Consider the following 16,772-nt stretch of genomic DNA (forward strand, 5'->3'; position numbering starts at 1 on the left):
TAATGTCGGTTACCAGGTGTTCACCATATAAATGATTTTTATCTCTATGTATGGGATGTGTATTGAAATATGAAATCTTGTGGTCTATTATTATGATTTGATATATATAGGTTAAACCTATAACTCACCAACATTTTTGTTGACGTTTTAAGCATGTTTATTCTCAGGTGATTATTAAGAGCTTCCGCTGTCGCATACTTAAATAAGGACGAGATTTGGAGTCCATGCTTGTATGATATTGTGTAAAAACTGCATTCAAGAAACTTATTTTATTGTAACATATTTGTATTGTAAACCATTATGTAATGGTCGTGTGTAAACAGGATATTTTAGATTATCATTATTTGATAATCTACGTAAAGCTTTTTAAACCTTTATTGATGAAATAAAGGTTATGGTTTGTTTTAAAATGAATGCAGTCATTGAAAAACGTCTCATATAGAGGTCAAAACCTCGCAACGAAATCAATTAATATGGAACGTTTTTAATCAATAATAACGGGACATTTCAAAATCTTCATCATCACATATGATGAAGATGCATAAACTTGTGTAAAAAGGACAAAGGTTGAAGTTTTATTGGGTTTGTGCAATAAAGAGGCAACCTTGATGTTCAAAACTTGTAGAATGATAGCTTTTACTCTTAGTTGTGTGTTGATGGTTGAAACTTGGTCAAAGTGATGCTAAAACATCAAAGAGTTGTACACTTGAAGCTTACACGCATCAAGGATGAGAACCGTGATGAGCATCAAGCACTAAGAAACCCACCGGAGCACTTGTTTGCTGTTTTTCGGGGCCTGATCAGACTCCTGGACTTCTGGAAAATTGATTTTTAGATAGTTCGTTTCGAGTAGATGACTTTTCGTTTAGGCCTCGCCTAAATCCAATATACGGTTTAGGATTTATAGCCTTCCGAAAGTCACTACGTCTTTGTAACGACGTGCTGAAAATTCTGACATACTCATACTTAAAACGTCGCCACGGTCAAACGAAGACGAGTTAGGTTCTGAAAATTGGATAGCGGTTAGAGGACTCACATACGGAGTCTTGGACACTGACCACACGTCTTTTCGTTTTGTATAGAGGTCGTAGCAGCTGTCCGAAGTCAGCCTTTTGTTTCGATCTCTATTCTTGTTGAAAACCTACTTTATCTTTTACGAATGATGATGACGATGATGATGTTTAGGACTTTACTTAAGTACTTTTAAACCTTTTGGGACAATATACTGACTTAGTGACCTTTGACTTAGGTTGACGACCTTTCCGACCGACTTACTACCTGCATACTTTTCATATCGACTTTTACTGCTTATTCACTGTGAGTTATAGCTCCCTTATTACTTTAACTATTTTTGAGACTGAGAATACATGCGCTTTTTATGTTTTACATACTAGACACGAGTACTTAAACTTTATATATGTGTGGGTGATATAACGGCACAAAGATTCCCCTTAGCACGGTAACGTTTAATCATTGGTTTTTGAACCGGTGAACGCGAATATTAGATATGGATCCATAGGGTTTGACATCCCCACTCGGGCTAGTCGCGCTAGCATTTAACGGGTGTTTGATACTTCGAGGACATACGCACTCGCCAAGTGTAGTTTTAGGGGTATTACTATTACATTAAGTTAGTTACCGGGTGCCCACGGTTAAGCATATACTTTTCATACTGTTTTGAATACGAAATCTCGTGGTCTACATTACATTACTGATTACAAACAAACTATAGCTCACCAACATTCGTGTTGACCTTTTAAGCGTGTATTTCTCAGGTGTTTAGACGTTGTTGCTTCCGCTGTTAGACTTGCTGTCTTGATGTTATAGACTTGCTGTTACAGACTCGTTGTGTTAGACTTCCGCTGCATTACTTAGAGATGTCTCAATCATGGAACTTTTATCTTGCATTCACAACTTATGTTATTTGAATAATGGCTTGTAACGACCTTTGTGTCACGTTATCTTTTGTAAAACGTTATCCTTTTTGAATGCAAAACTTGTTTTAAAACAGCATGTAGTATTGTACCGTGTAATGGACCTGTTGTTGACGATTCGTACATGATGATTTTGTACAGGGCGTCACATATATCAAACAACTTTCATTTATTTACACATCATATCATATATCATATCTAGCTTATATATCTCCACATAATACCAAAAAACATTGATATATACCATAATTAGTTACCATTTGCAAGAGGATGTATTGTTTAGATTAGCTTATTATATTATATAGTAATATAGTAATAGTAATCATTTACAAGACGATGTGTTGTTTAGATTAGCTTATTATTTTGAGACTTATGGGCTTAATAAACTCCATTTTGTGGATTATCATCTTATTGACTCGAGTATATTCTTTTTTCTTTTTTTGAAAACGGAATTATTTGACTTTTAAGAAATAAAATAAAAGTTGACCAAAAAGCAAAAGTCGAACAAAAACCTAATCCGACCACCTTCTCCATAGGCTGATATTCTCATTTCAATTTTTAATAAATTTACTACATTTTATGCATTAAGAAGTTCTACAACTTATTAATAAGTTCTACAAGTCAACCCACTCTAGTGGTCTAGTGACTCACTCATTTACACTTGGGTATTGGTATGGAAGTGGAGAGGTCTCAAGTTCGAGTCCCTCTCCTTGAGAAGATCCGTGGAATTTATTTCCTAAAAGCTGGATTGTCTCGAAGAAGTTTTACAGACCCGTATTCAGGACTCGGGTAGCATGGATTCCATTTCATCGAGACACTCAAATTTCATTTCCTAACATGGTTTCCATTTCATTGAGATATGGCGGAATCATGTGCACAAGTCATGTCGGGTTTGGCCTTATATTGAGTGCGGCCATCCATGTTTTTTGACTAACTGGGTTGGACACAATTGCATCTAACTACCTAATGAAACTACCATTACACATCATGATCTAATTTACAACCTGTTACTAGTAGAGCTAGTTTTAAAAATCTTGCATATGCAATTAGATGCATTGTCTTCTATATCTAAAAAACCAGTTTAGGTAACACTGCACATGTTATCACCACATAAAATCCAAACACCAATTTGGTGGGGGTGAAAATTTAGGCACAACTATCCTATTCTATTGTACTAGTACAATTATAGTAGACTAGACCAAATCAAGTGTTTTCATATAAATGAATAACTTAGCAGACCAAAATCATCATTCAGCAACAAAACGACTTTACAGAACCGTACAGATTTCCATGGTTACTGATTAAAAAACACTTTCGAAAAGTATCTGCTAACCTTCAAGCTACGATTACAAAACATATATATATAATCAAAGCTTTTCATCAAAAAACCACTTGCTCTCTCGATCAATCTTCATCATCTTCTGAACTCTCATATGCTGCAAGCAGGCTTGTAATGGGGTTGGTCACTTTTACACCTTCATTATCTGCTTTGTTCAGATTCAATGGCCGATTTTCATCTGCTGTATCAACCGGCACATTACTTTTAGATGGAACAGGCTCAGTTGAAACCTTATGTCGCTTTGGTTTGACTTCCACTAACTTTTTCAGTAAATCTTGTTGTCTGTCGAAAACATTACATCAGGCAAGAATTGTTTAGACATATGATAACAGTATAAAATTCATAAAGCAAGTGTATCGGGCAGGTTAAGTAACAGGTGAAAACAAGTTAGATTGTAAGTAACAAGTCTGGCTGGTTGGGTAACGGGTGAAAACAGGTTTAGGTTGTAAGTAATTCTTTTCCTAGTATGGATCAAAACAAGGCAACGTCTTACTCGTATTTTTTTATTCTTTTGAAAAACATTATTTTTGTAAAAATTAATAATTAATAAATTATTATAATAATAAACTAATATGTAGTTTTGAAGATTGTGTGCTTTAAATGGGGTGACCTAAATTGAACCGTTATTAGTTATGCACAATTCAAATCATCCCATTTGTAAGTAAATGGGTCAAAACCGCCACCTGTATAAATATAGATATAAAGAGACCGGGACGCACCTTATTCCAGTCTTTGCTTTTGGCTCAACACGAAGCGGCAATGGAATCACAGCTGGTGATGAATCAGCAATACTTGCAGCTTTGTTACAAGGAGTCAAAGATAAAACAAATAATAAAGAGTAGATGTAATACAGTAAATAACCCAAATTGACTGTTTGACCCATTAGTCAAGATTTATTTTGGTCTCGGGGGTTATCTTTACTTTGTCCCTATTGAAATATGAGCCAAATCTATTATTATGAATATCTACTACTAGAGGTGTTAGCAATTCAGAAGCCCCAACTTTATAAAAATATCACATACGACCTTATATGCATGCAAACCTAATCGGGCTAATCCTAACATCGTTTAAAAGTGAATCGCAAAATCTCAATTTGTAGTTGATATGGGTTCAGTTAAAGGTAAATTTTCGATACAATGAAGTTTCCTTAGCAAAAACTTCACAATGCAAGATATCACAATTTATAAGTAGCACAGGGCTAGTCTTGAATATTCAAAATGCCTACAGGTTATATTCAAGAAGAGTTCTTATAGAATCAGCTTTCAATCACTCTACTACTTTGTTCATATACCTTTTTTACAAAACTCAGACTTCTACGATATATACCGTTTTAAAATGAATATACCTTTAAATACTTTTATTTCATAAAGATGTTTATGTTTATAAAAACATAGTGAGGACTTTAAATACTGATATACTCTAAGAACATAGTATAATGGATGTCACAAAACATAGGCTCACTGGTTATATAGGTCACTTGAGTGACCAATGGCGACATCATAACCCATCACTGATCCATTACCAAGTAACCTATGACAAATTCAAGGATATTTTAAATGCAGCAAAAGCTCGTTTTTCAGTGCGACGTAATAACCGTTCTGCGTCCTCTTCTGCTTCCATCTGCTCTTTGAGATAGAGCAGATCATCACTATCCAAGGCTGCAAATTCAAACTTAAGAAAAGCACGACAACGACTAAATATGATAAAAACTATTTAAACAATATGAAAACAAAGTACAAAAAAAAAAGCAATAAAAAGTTCTTATTATACCGCCTCGTCCATGAAGGTAGCCACCACGTTCACCTGCTACCTCTTGCATCTGTGTACATTAACCAAGCAATCGGACAAGCCAGGATCCCTGCAGGGCATGTTATCAGAATAACTGTCTAAAACCACATTATTATTCATCAATTTAATACAGTAAATGCAAATTCAATGTGATATGGATGTCCATGTAAACTACTATACATCTATTAACAGTTTCATCACGTTTTCCCAACGTTTAAATCGTTATGTTTTTACACTTCGGTTCATCAGAATCAAGTGCCGAATACTAGTAATAGTATATCCTTTAAACATTTCCCCACTATAACCATCCCAAGATAGCCCAGTGGTTGGGGCCCTTGAGTTCCTTGCAAGAGGTTTGAGGTTAATATTTTGTGGTGGCTAGGGAATGGTTGGAAACAGCTAGGGAGTAACCCTGCTGCATACATCAGTATGGGGTCGGATTACTCGTACTCCTGGGTAGCCAAACAGGGAAAAACCTTCTACCTTTATTGTTTAAATTTCCCCACTATCCTCATCTATCATCTTCAATAGTCATTCACATAAAATCTTCAATAAACTCGGATTAAATTTATGTTTTAGTTTATGTTAAAGTGTTGGTAGCTGTAGCTTCTAGCCGAATGCAATATACACATGGACAAACGTATACAAAAAAAAAAAAAAAAAAAAAAAAAAAAAAAAAAAAATCACATACAGTTACAACTAAAAAAACCCTAATTTTATAGCGATATAGGTTAAATGTAAGCACATATACATACAAAACAATCACAAATAACAAAAGTAAAATTAATAAAAGGGTAAACAGGATTCGCTAACCTTCGCAACCATTCGTTGAAAAGTTATATCTTCTTCATCAATTCTATCTTTCCCCTTTCCTGATTTTTTATCTACAATTCACATACAAAAACAATCAAACAAAAATTAAAACTTTAAAATTTGGGGGAAATTAATGGAATTTTATTTACCCTTTGGATCAGAAAGATTTGTGTATTCCCGGACTTCTCTTCCGGCCATAATTCAGGTGATATTTTCGCCGTCGATACGAAATTACTGATTTTGAGTATGCGTTGTTTGGGAAACGGAAACCTAACCCTTCTTCCTACAAACTTTGTACGAAATTTTGATTATTCTATTATTATTAAACGAAAAATAGTAAATCGCGACTTTTTAATAGATCAGGGGAGCAATACGTAATTAAATAATTCATAAGGGCCGTTTTGCAAAGTAGGAAAATTTAGAAAAATTAGTTGACAATTTTTCTTTTGTCACCCAAACTTTCACCTTCATTCACAAAATGAAAAATCCTTTGTGAAACTAACTCTGTTGCTCCATCGATCGATTATCCTCGCCATTTTTGCCGCTCCATGTGAGTTATCGTTTAATAACCGTACTTTGTATTATTACCATTTTATGCTGAAATTTGCTCTCATTGTTTCTATCGCCGTTTTCGCATTCGTAAACCCTAGTTTGTTTCTTTCAAATTTGAAATTACCACTTTAGTTCTCACAAATTTGTGTTGATTACACTTTTATTTCATTGCTTAATCTTAAAACCTAACATTTTAGGTGCTGATACTTGTGTGTATGTGTGTGTTATTGATATTTGATGTGTTGTTTGGACTGTAGATGGCTTGTGGAATTCAAATCTTAGGGCTGAAGTATTGTTCATTCTCTAAAATTGTGAATGAAATTGATGAAACATCTTCACGTCCCATTGCTAAGGAAAATTGTGATTCAGTGTTTCAAAGGAAAGATAAGCATAGCTTATTCACAAGCTTATTGCCATTCCGTTGCGAAAGGTAATTGATTTATCAACCATATGATATGTTAATTTGCTTTAGTGGTTGAGCATTTCACATATCACTTGAGTAAGGTTTTGTAGTTATGTAGTTTCTATTTCTTCAACTTCTTGATGATATGTGTGGTCGTGCGGTTAAAGGTTAATAAGGAAATATAGATGTTTTTCTTTCATTTCTTACGCTTGTTCCTAGTACCGAGATCTATTTTTTAGAGTATATCTGGAATCTACTAAGATAAGAAAATGCATACAAAACGAGTTTCGTCAATGAGAAATTCAACAACCACAATGTGTGTGGTATATGCATAAGAACGTTGTTCTTTGGATGCATATCGTGTTTGGTTTGTTGTTGGGAATGATTAGGGGAATGGGAATAGGTATGAGTGGGAATGATTATGGGTATGAGCTTAGGTATTGATGTCTCTTTTCTAAATTGGTTGTCTGGTTTGATAGTTGTGTATGGAAAACTCAAAACACAAAATTCCTAAAAATCACTAAGTTTTATAGCATAAATGTCCAATTAGTTTTCATCTGTATAATTCCTCAAAGCTTACATAGTCAAAATCCCTTATTAAAAAGTGTAAAAAAGGATATTTTCAATTTCATGTGTCTTACTCCAAAACTGAAGGCAATAATTCCAAAACCAAAAGTCAGCTATAGAAATATCAAAAAATTAAACTAATACTACTAAAAATTAAATTCAGACAACAACAAACAAAGAAACAGTAACAATAACAATTTTTTAAGATTCTAGCGCAATAATTGTACAATAAAAAGAAAACGCAAATTTAGTCTGTTGCCAAATTACGCAATGTGGTTGTCGGTGCGGGAAGGTATTATCAGTTATCAGCTGCTTCCCAGAATACATAGGTTTCTGAATTTCTATCCTGTAAAACATACAGATGGTAATCTACCCATTTGGGTTGAATCGAATCGGGTATGCACTGAACCGTGGATTCGTAAAGTAATCCAGCTTTTTCAGAAAGGTTTGATTCCGAATCGATTGATGGTGGGTTAGTGTTTTGATGAAAGAAACATTGTAACCAAATTTTAAGAAACACGTTTCGAAATCAGATTGTCTCAGTTTGTTCAGCTGAAAGTGTTTAACGGTCGCCAAATTAAGAAAAGGATAATTTTAATACTTGGTGACTAAAAATGGTTTTCCAGATTCCCAGTAAAGTATGTCTACTGTTGCGATGCAAATAAAATGAATCTGATTGGTTATCTTTTCTGGAATTGCTTATTAGATTTTGTTGAATATTAAAAATAGTTTTTTCTGGAATATATATATAATATATATATATATATATATATATATATATATATATATATATATTGTATATTACATATATGATATAGATAAATTTATTGTCATTCATAGGGTACAATGTTCCAAATTATATGGTACGTCGTACCAGATAGCGAAACGAAATGAACCTACTCCCCGTATCGGATTCATGGCACCTAGTCAACACCACAAACCTGATTCTGCATACCCAAAACAAAGTGAACCCTGTTTCTGGCAACTTTGGCCAAGTGAGTTTGATACTTTGATGCATAAAACCTTGTAAATTATATTTCTCAAAGGATTATTATTAAATTCATATTAGTTTCTTATCATTTTTGACAGGAGTTTGGCCTGTACTAACCCACCCACTTAACAACTATGGCCAAAAGTGAGTTTGACCTGTACTAATGAACGCCATTATGACTCATTACTAACCCACCCAGTTAGCCACATCAACTGGAACCACCTTGTACTAATTACTAAACCCAAGTCTCTAAAAACCCTAGGGTGGTCGACTCTGCAACATTTCCGACGATGACAACTACATTGTACTAATGCCCGAGGGTCGGTTATACCCTTTTTTACATTGTACTAAAATTATCTCTCTAAATATTAACCCTAGTGTGGTCCATTCTTTGCAACAGTTTCCCGCGACGACAACATAGTTGGAAAATGGCTTTTGCTTTAAACACCGGTGGTTTACCAAACAATGGTGACCAAGAAAGCATCAATGGCGACACACCCTCTGGGCTGGGTCAAACAAGATTGGGCCGCCTAGTAACCGCAGGGTCAAGACAGCTACTAGCCAAGCTAAACTCAGCTAGAAAGAACTTCCCCATGAAGGTATTTCTTCTACTCCTCGGTTTCTATACCGCAAACGCACTAGCCACCATCCTCGGTCAAACGGGGGACTGGGACGTTTTAGTGGCGGGTGTCGTGGTGGCCGCTATTGAAGGGATAGGTATGCTTATGTATAAGAAGTCGAAATCTGTATCTAGTAGTAGCAATAGCAGTAGCAAGAGATTCGAGTCACTGATAGTGATGGTAAACTATTGGAAAGCTGGTGTTTGTTTGGGTCTGTTTGTAGATGCTTTTAAGTTAGGCAGTTAATCTTTGCCATATTGGTTTGCCCCAAAGTAATTATGTTCTTATTATTTTTTAGCATTCAACTCCTAATTTCCAATTTTGAATTTTAATAAAGTCTTCTAATAGGCTGAGCAAAATTTTTAGGTATATATACATATAACCGACTATTGTACAAAGGAAAAATATTATCCGGTTACCCGTTTACTAAATAGAGTTCTGGAATCTTAGCTCGAGCTCATAAAAGACACAGATTTGAATTCTTATCTCAAGGAAACATTGTATGCCTTATCTTGAAGGGGAAATGAAATATAAAATTTTGTTTTGAAAGCTATGTTATATGAATACTTTGTTGTGGTTGATATTCATAACATAACAATGACAATTCCAACAAAAAGTAAATCAAAATGCAATCAGAAAATGTTCTAGTTAGTAGTATTATTAATTTTTCTGGGAAATAGATATTGTATAAACTCCAAAAGCTGTTTAAAATGAAGATTGCAAATGTGAAACTATCACATGGAGGAGTAGAGCACTAAACTTGGATATGAAGAGACATAGTTCTTAGGTAACTTTTGACGTCCTTATACGTTTCATCGTCTCAAAATAAATTACAGATAAAATTGATCTGCACCGTTAACTAATCTTGCGCTCTCGCTTCAATTGTCTTCTGGAAAACGATACAAGATCCAAGCTTAACATCGGAGTAATATAATAACATAACATATGATGAACATGGTTGATGGCTGCAGGAACTTGTCTGCCTAATTGATTATTCCTCACCCCTACCCAAATCTTTAACCAAGTGTTTTCAAGATTCCTTTTCAACTGGTTTATCCTCATGTGGCGATATTACATTCTAAGTTTTCAATGGAGGCTCCCATTTGAACCAAATTTGATGGTGATATTCCACTTTGTTTCGTCCAGATGAGCGTGCCTACGGAAAGAATTATTATCGATGCATCTATAGTATATAAATTACCTAAAATCTTCCACGGTAGCTTTGATTTCGTAACAGCATCAATTTTTATTCTTCGTAGTGAGGAAATCTTTAATTTTTCTTTAGTGAAGAAAAGTGACATTTTTTATTGTATTCGTCTTTTTGCCTTTTCTTGATATAGTGACAGGTCATGTAGTTTATAATTGTGACACTGGGCTTTTAAGCACATTATAATCTTTCTTCTAGCATCTTGCTAGTTGTTTCTTAGATTCTGCAGTTAAAAAAAATAGTTCTTCAAGTCCTTAGTATTAACAAGCAACTATTACAATATGATTGACAATATGAAGCAAGAGAATGAAGATAATGATTGTAACTTTGAAGGAAGATCCCCCTGAGATCCATACAATTTATTGGGTATCCAAATTGTTGATCCATTATGCGTCTGTTAGTAAGAAAAGACTTATTCCTGTTTTCGACCGAAGAGTAGATTCATCGAATATGTATTGCCCTTTTGTCTAGCTACTACTACTCGTTTTGCGCCAATCTGAAGTCAGTTTATCAATGATAAAAGAGTGAGAAACTATAATGGGTTTATGTCGAACATAATTTTGACTTTGGAGACAACCTGATAAATGAGAATTACCAATAATGAGATTTTTGATTTTGACTATGATGTGCAAGTCATTTTAATTGACTATGTTGTGCTAAATTTAACAAGCTTGTAACATTTTCATACATAAAAACTGATGATAAGACATGAACATTACCTTGTCCATAAGCCAAAATCCAACAGATGGCATGTATTGCACCAGGTACATAACACCAAGCACAGGCTGCAACAATAACAGAACAATGATAAAATTCTATGTTTATACATAAAACGGATGATAACGTTCAGAAATTAAGGATTCGAGCAGAAACGTTATTGAACTTAAAAGGTGCCGGTGAATAATAATGTGTTGGTGACACTCAAAAAAGGTACCTGATATGATATCCAAGCTTCTTTTAACCCATGGCTTGCAGCAACTAGTGTAAGCTCTGCACATCTCTCTGATGATACTCGTTTCTGATGAGATTAAACAGTGTTAGCATCAGATATCTCATGTCTTTACTCATTTATTGACGAACGAGTCAATTGGGTTATGTTTTATCTTAAAGAGGTCAAATATATACCTAAAAAGGAAATGGGTCAGATTGTTCAAATGTCACGCAAATGTATTTATTTGCATACAATGTCCAAGATCATTTTATTGTAAATGTTTAATTATTACTGTATCAGTATGATTATCGTACTCATATTTTAACACGCTAACTAGTGTAAGTGTGTCAACAAGTCATGTTCTGAACTTATTTGATAATGAAATCAAGCATAATACTTAACTTCCCCAGTCCCTATTTATAGAGTAATTTCTATGTGGAAATAGTACTCTTACCTATTTATAGAGTAATTTATAAGGTACATTAACTACAAGCCATCATTAACTATTATATATTATGAAAATACTATCGTGGCATTACACCTCAATAACGCCATGTGGATATCATTACAGTTGAAACTAACCTCCTTGACTCCCTTTTGTCCTGAGGTGCTCATATCAGGTGCACTTGAGGTCTCTATTGGCCCAGGACAAACAACCGTTACCATGATTCCCTTTTGGTAAAGCTGAAATGGAAAGAAAAATGTGAAGTAACAAGACTTGAAACTCGTACTTCTAACATTCATACAATTTCTAGTGGTCCCTATCAATTGCATCAGCACTGCCATAATCAAAGATAGGCAACCTAACTATTTATCTGCTATATAAAGAAAAAAGGAGAGACTATTTTGTGTTAAAAAAATTTCTTGCTCATGTGCCTTTTGTATACCTCTGACCGCAAAGAATGGAAGTAGCCATTTAATGCAAATTTTGATGCGGAATAGACTGATTGCCCTGGTGCAGGAGTCTTACCTGCAGCACTACTCATCTGTAAATACAAAAGGACTACCAAATTATAAAATGAAAAAAGAGAGGAAAATGAAAAATAAAGAAAGAAATAGCAATAATAATATTTTTTAAGTACAAGAACTAGAAGAAGACACTATGTTGATCTAAACATACCACAACGAAGTGTCCTCTACCTCTCTTTAACATGTGAGGGAGCAGCAGTCGCGTAAGAGATATCGGCCCAATAACATTTACATCAAGCGTTGCCTAATTTAAAAAAAAAAAAAAAAACAATTTACTTCAAGATCTACCCAATCGCAGTGAAAGATAAATGCAAAAATTAACAAATATTAAATCAAATTATCTAACAATATCAATACGTGATACCTTGAGACTTGCTTCAGGTACCTCAAGTGCTGTCGATTTCTGCAACAAGAACAAAACAGGGAAAGGAGCAATGTGTTAGTAGTGGAGGTACCTTTTGTTATATATATAAAAAAAAAAAAAAACCCAAAACTAAAAGTGGCAAGATATGCGGGTTGGGTCAAATGGGCCATTCTACTATGTGTAGAAGTGGGTTGAGAAGAAAGTATTTTGCTTCAAAATTTTATATTTATGTTTTAAATAGTGTACTAAAGTTGGGATGATTACATAAACTATATAATTACAATGAGTACTAAGAGTTTTATTTATAATAAATCAATATATGAGGATATATGCATTAATAATACACACTATAAACTTTCAACGAGTTTCCTTCGTAGGCAATTTTTATTTATTCTTCGTTTACTTTTGACAATTTGGCCCGTTAGAGATTAAGCATAACCAAAATTTACTGATTTGTAACAGGGTTAAAACATGGTGCATTCTCCATATACAGGGGGGGGAAATATAAATTGCACAGTTTAGTACTTGATAACCTAACTTACAGGTCGTTCAAAAGCTGCATTATGGATCACATAATCCACACCTACTCCATCAAATAAAGACACAGCTCTTTCAACAACCTCTCTAATTGAATCTTCACCAGAACTCAAATCTAGACGTAATATCTCCACCCTTTCAGGTCCATTAATTCCTAAATTCAAATCTGTAATTTTCATAAAAATTATATAAAAGGACACCAAAGCATTCATACAATTAAGCAGCCAAAATTATGATAGCACCTACCAGAAATTTCTTTTTTAACCCTTTCCAATTCTGACTCATTTCTTGCAGAAATTATTATCTTAGCCCCTAAAGTTGCAAGTTGCTTAGCAAGAACTTCACCTGCATGCAAGAATGGCAAAATAATCACGCAACAAATTCAACGATTTACAAGTTGTGGCGAAATAACTGGCAAGAATAATAATCAAAAGCTAATAATTTAAATTACCAATTCCCCGACTTGCTCCAGTGATCCAAACAACCTATTGTTCATTCAAATAACAAAACTCAGGTGAAATATTCTCAAACAAAAGAAACTCATAAATGTATTTGAAGAAATCAATATCAAAACCATTAAACCTATAACAATTTACAACTACGCAGATAGATAGTGTAGTCTCAGCGTTCCGGAAATAGTAAAAAAGAAAACAAACGGATAAGGTTCTCCCTGTTCAGTCTACCGGCAAGGAGTACCCGGATGTACGGGTTATCCCGTGACCATTAACTACTTATTAAATATATAAAACTATGAAGAACCAAATTGTTGCATTCTCAGCAGCAGACAAAACATAAGCGGATAAAGCACACGACCTAGAAACAAACATTAAGTTATTTCTGATTCTAGCACTTAAATTTTAGTACTACACAAACTACACCTAGCACTTATTTTCTAAATAATATTAAAATTAAAATTAAAACTATTGATTTGAGGGAAATCAAAGGTGCAGCAAACTACAACTATTATTACGTGCAGTTCGAGCCTCATTCCTTGCGTTTGAGGCTGAGGTTAAGGTCGTGAGTGCGAGCCTCACTCAGCTCACTCTCTTAATTAATCTGCCAGAAATATGGAGCTCTAGATTGACCTCGAGGGGGTTTTCTCCCGGTTCAATTCACAATTCAAACCCGGTCCGCCCGCCCCTCTGGATGGTTTAAGGATCGGGTTCCTGCAATGCGATTCGGGTTTCCTCCGAAAGTGCGTGCGTGCGTGGCAAATGATCTCGAAGATGGTTAATACCCTCTGGATGATGCCGACAACTTGCCTTTAAAGAAAGAATTATGTGCAGATCGCCCTGAACTATACCTTTCATATCAAAATTGGCAAAGTTTAAGTCGAAGCAGATACAAGTTCGAACAATTTATAGCAAATTCTTTCACATTAATTCCATAGTATACTAATCAAATTTCAGATCATTTTACACTCAGAAAATATTTAATTATGCGTTTTAAAACCCTAAGTTTATGCAGCAAGCTTTACACTAATATAAAATCAGAAACACAAATGTAATTTAAACTAAAAATTACAAACAATCAAACACCTTATCTTGAAAACTTTCGCGTTTTACTTTTCCTTTTGACAGCAACGTGAAATCACCTACCGAAAACACAAATCAACGAATTATTGTTGTGAACTACTGTAGTATAATTCAATATTAATAAATTAAAAACGAACAACTGAAATTTTAATTTTGATTGTAATAATTACCATCGCCAGTGATGAATTTGTGAGATAAAGTAACAATTAGGGCAACGAATACTGAAGAAATGATGATTGGTAGTAGCATTATGTTTCCAATTTTTCAAGGTTAAGCACTTGACTGATTGTATATAATTTGATTATGAACTGTAAAGTGTAGTATCCATGTTTACAAAAGTCCAGATTCATGCGAAGGTTCGTTTTAACCGCCTAACATTATTTCCAGGGTCGATGCATTTCTTGTGATATGTGTTTAATATTTAAATATTAAATTTATTATTAATTAATTGAAATTGAAAAATGAATATAAAATTAAATGATTGATAGTTATTTATAATATGAATGATTCAAATGAAATTAGGTCTTGTTTGATAATTATATTCAATAAAAATATTAATGATGTAAAATTATTGTAGAATTATTGTGAAAGATACAATAAACTTTTACAATAATTGAATTATTGTGAAAGATACAATATATATATATATATATATATATATATATATATATATATATATATATATATATATATATATATATATTATTTATAATATGAATGATTCAAATGAAATTAGGTCTTGTTTGATAATTATATTCAATAAAAATATTAATGATGTAAAATTATTGTAGAATTATTGTGAAAGATACAATAAACTTTTACAATAATTGAATTATTGTGAAAGATACAATATATATATATATATATATATATATATATATATATATATATATATATATATATATATATATATATATATATATATATATATGGGTAGGATCAAGAAGGAAGTAACCAATCGGGGGAAGCGGGGAGAAGTAATTTTTTTTTTTTTTTCGTTTTTTGAAAATACTTTGTTCACGAACATTATAGATGAGATGAAAATATGAACATTTAGTAGAGACACTTTGTGATAAATGTTTTTATTTTTGCGGAAAAACGCTCGAAGACGTAATATATAACAATTATCGTGTTTTTCGAGCGTATTTTGAGGTTTTAGCTATTGGGGTTTAGATATTAGGGTTTATAGGGTTTAGATATTAGGGTTTAGAAATTTAGAGTTTAGGGTTTAGATTTAGGGTTTAGATTTAGGATTTAGATTGAGTTTTTAACACGAACGGTTTAGAGTTTAGGGTTTAGGGTTTAGGGTTTGGTGTTTTGGGTTTAATTTAAATTTAGCCCGATTTAGAGTTTAGAGTTTAGGGTTTAGGGTTTGGTGTTTTGGGTTTATGGAATAAACCCAAAACACCAAACCCTAAACCCTAAACCCTAAACTCTAAACTCTAAATCGGGCTAAATTTTACTTCACAAAACATGAAGAAAAAAACGTTCATATTCTTCACGAACAATATTATCTTGAATGTTATTTTTGTCGATCGTTTTCGCGCATAAATAATAACATTCATCACGAAGTGTCTCTTCTAAATGTTCATATTTTCGTGTGATCTTGACGCCGGAAAAAAAAATTCAAAAAAAACAAAAAAAAAAAAAAAAATTTGCCTCCCCCCGCTTCCCCCCGATTGGTTACTTCCCCATTGATCCTGCCCATATATATATATATATATATATATATATATATATATATATATATATATATATATATATATATATATATATATATATATATATATATATATATATATATAGGGGCAGGATCAATGGGGAAGTAACCAATCGGGGGGAAGCAAATTTTTTTTTTCGTTTTTTTGAAGAAAAAAAATACCGGCATCAAGATCACACGAAAATATGAACATTTAGAAGAGACACTTCGTGATGAATGTTATTATTTAGGCGGGAAAACGATCGACAAAAATAAAATTCAAGATAATATTGTTCGTGAAGAATATGAACGTTTTTTTTTCCATGTTTTGTGATGTAAAATTTAGCCCGATTTAGAGTTTAGGGTTTAGGGTTTAGGGTTTAGGGTTTGGTATTTTGGGTTTATTCATAAACCCAAAACACCAAACCCTAAACCCTAAACTCTAAACCGTTCGTGTTAAAAACTCAATCTAAATCCTAAATCTAAACCCTGAATCTAAACCCTAAAGCCTAAATTTCTAAAC

The 16,772-nt window shown here is 33.4% G+C and overlaps 3 protein-coding genes across 4 annotated transcripts; 1 reads left to right on the forward strand and 2 right to left on the reverse strand.

Moving 5' to 3' along the window:
• Nucleotides 1-3,338: 3,338 nt before the first annotated feature.
• Nucleotides 3,339-6,159, reverse strand: LOC139889571 (uncharacterized). Its single transcript, XM_071872516.1, has 6 exons — nucleotides 6,024-6,159; nucleotides 5,875-5,945; nucleotides 5,044-5,092; nucleotides 4,825-4,931; nucleotides 3,993-4,075; nucleotides 3,339-3,555 (listed from the first exon to the last, which is right to left on the reverse strand). Exons 1-6 carry the CDS (start codon nucleotides 6,070-6,072, stop codon nucleotides 3,339-3,341), a joined length of 576 nt encoding a protein of 191 aa, XP_071728617.1. The 5' UTR covers nucleotides 6,073-6,159.
• Nucleotides 6,160-6,347: 188 nt separating this feature from the next.
• LOC139892885 (ycf20-like protein) lies at nucleotides 6,348-9,336 on the forward strand. Its single transcript, XM_071876006.1, has 3 exons — nucleotides 6,348-6,424; nucleotides 6,684-6,856; nucleotides 8,788-9,336. Exons 2-3 carry the CDS (start codon nucleotides 6,684-6,686, stop codon nucleotides 9,251-9,253), a joined length of 639 nt encoding a protein of 212 aa, XP_071732107.1. The 5' UTR covers nucleotides 6,348-6,424; the 3' UTR covers nucleotides 9,254-9,336.
• Nucleotides 9,337-10,403: 1,067 nt separating this feature from the next.
• LOC139892886 (uncharacterized) lies at nucleotides 10,404-14,927 on the reverse strand. 2 transcript variants are annotated; one of them, XM_071876008.1, is made up of 12 exons: nucleotides 14,721-14,927; nucleotides 14,554-14,609; nucleotides 13,467-13,500; nucleotides 13,262-13,360; nucleotides 13,021-13,169; nucleotides 12,479-12,517; nucleotides 12,266-12,358; nucleotides 12,033-12,131; nucleotides 11,728-11,829; nucleotides 11,149-11,232; nucleotides 10,934-10,999; nucleotides 10,404-10,710 (listed from the first exon to the last, which is right to left on the reverse strand). In XM_071876008.1, the coding sequence occupies exons 1-12, from the start codon at nucleotides 14,797-14,799 to the stop codon at nucleotides 10,627-10,629; spliced, it is 984 nt and encodes a 327-aa protein (XP_071732109.1). In that variant the 5' UTR covers nucleotides 14,800-14,927; the 3' UTR covers nucleotides 10,404-10,626. The 2 variants fall into 2 exon arrangements, with proteins under 2 accessions (XP_071732109.1, XP_071732108.1); XM_071876007.1 differs by having other exon boundaries at nucleotides 13,021-13,181.
• Nucleotides 14,928-16,772: the final 1,845 nt, after the last annotated feature.

This window comes from Rutidosis leptorrhynchoides, chromosome 2, assembly GCF_046630445.1.
Source record: "Rutidosis leptorrhynchoides isolate AG116_Rl617_1_P2 chromosome 2, CSIRO_AGI_Rlap_v1, whole genome shotgun sequence".
NCBI classification, from domain to species: domain Eukaryota; kingdom Viridiplantae; phylum Streptophyta; class Magnoliopsida; order Asterales; family Asteraceae; genus Rutidosis; species Rutidosis leptorrhynchoides.

Bases quoted from the DNA above. Each gene is read 5' to 3' on its own strand.
- LOC139889571 (XM_071872516.1), bottom strand. From the start codon at position 6,072: ATGGCCGGAAGAGAAGTCCGGGAATACACAAATCTTTCTGATCCAAAG. The intron at 5,946-6,023 runs GTAAATAAAATT...TGTGAATTGTAG, and splicing joins AAATCTTTCTGATCCAAAGG to ATAAAAAATCAGGAAAGGGG. The intron at 4,076-4,824 runs ATATCCTTGAAT...ACTCCTTGTAAC, and splicing joins GAGCTTTTGCTGCATTTAAA to AAAGCTGCAAGTATTGCTGA.
- LOC139892885 (XM_071876006.1), top strand. From the start codon at position 6,684: ATGGCTTGTGGAATTCAAATCTTAGGGCTGAAGTATTGTTCATTCTCT. The intron at 6,857-8,787 runs GTAATTGATTTA...TCTTTGCAACAG, and splicing joins TTGCCATTCCGTTGCGAAAG to TTTCCCGCGACGACAACATA.
- LOC139892886 (XM_071876007.1), bottom strand. From the start codon at position 14,799: ATGCTACTACCAATCATCATTTCTTCAGTATTCGTTGCCCTAATTGTT. The intron at 12,518-13,020 runs GTAAGTTAGGTT...TTCTTGTTGCAG, and splicing joins ATGCAGCTTTTGAACGACCT to AAATCGACAGCACTTGAGGT. The intron at 12,132-12,265 runs GTATGTTTAGAT...TTGTATTTACAG, and splicing joins GTAGAGGACACTTCGTTGTG to ATGAGTAGTGCTGCAGGTAA.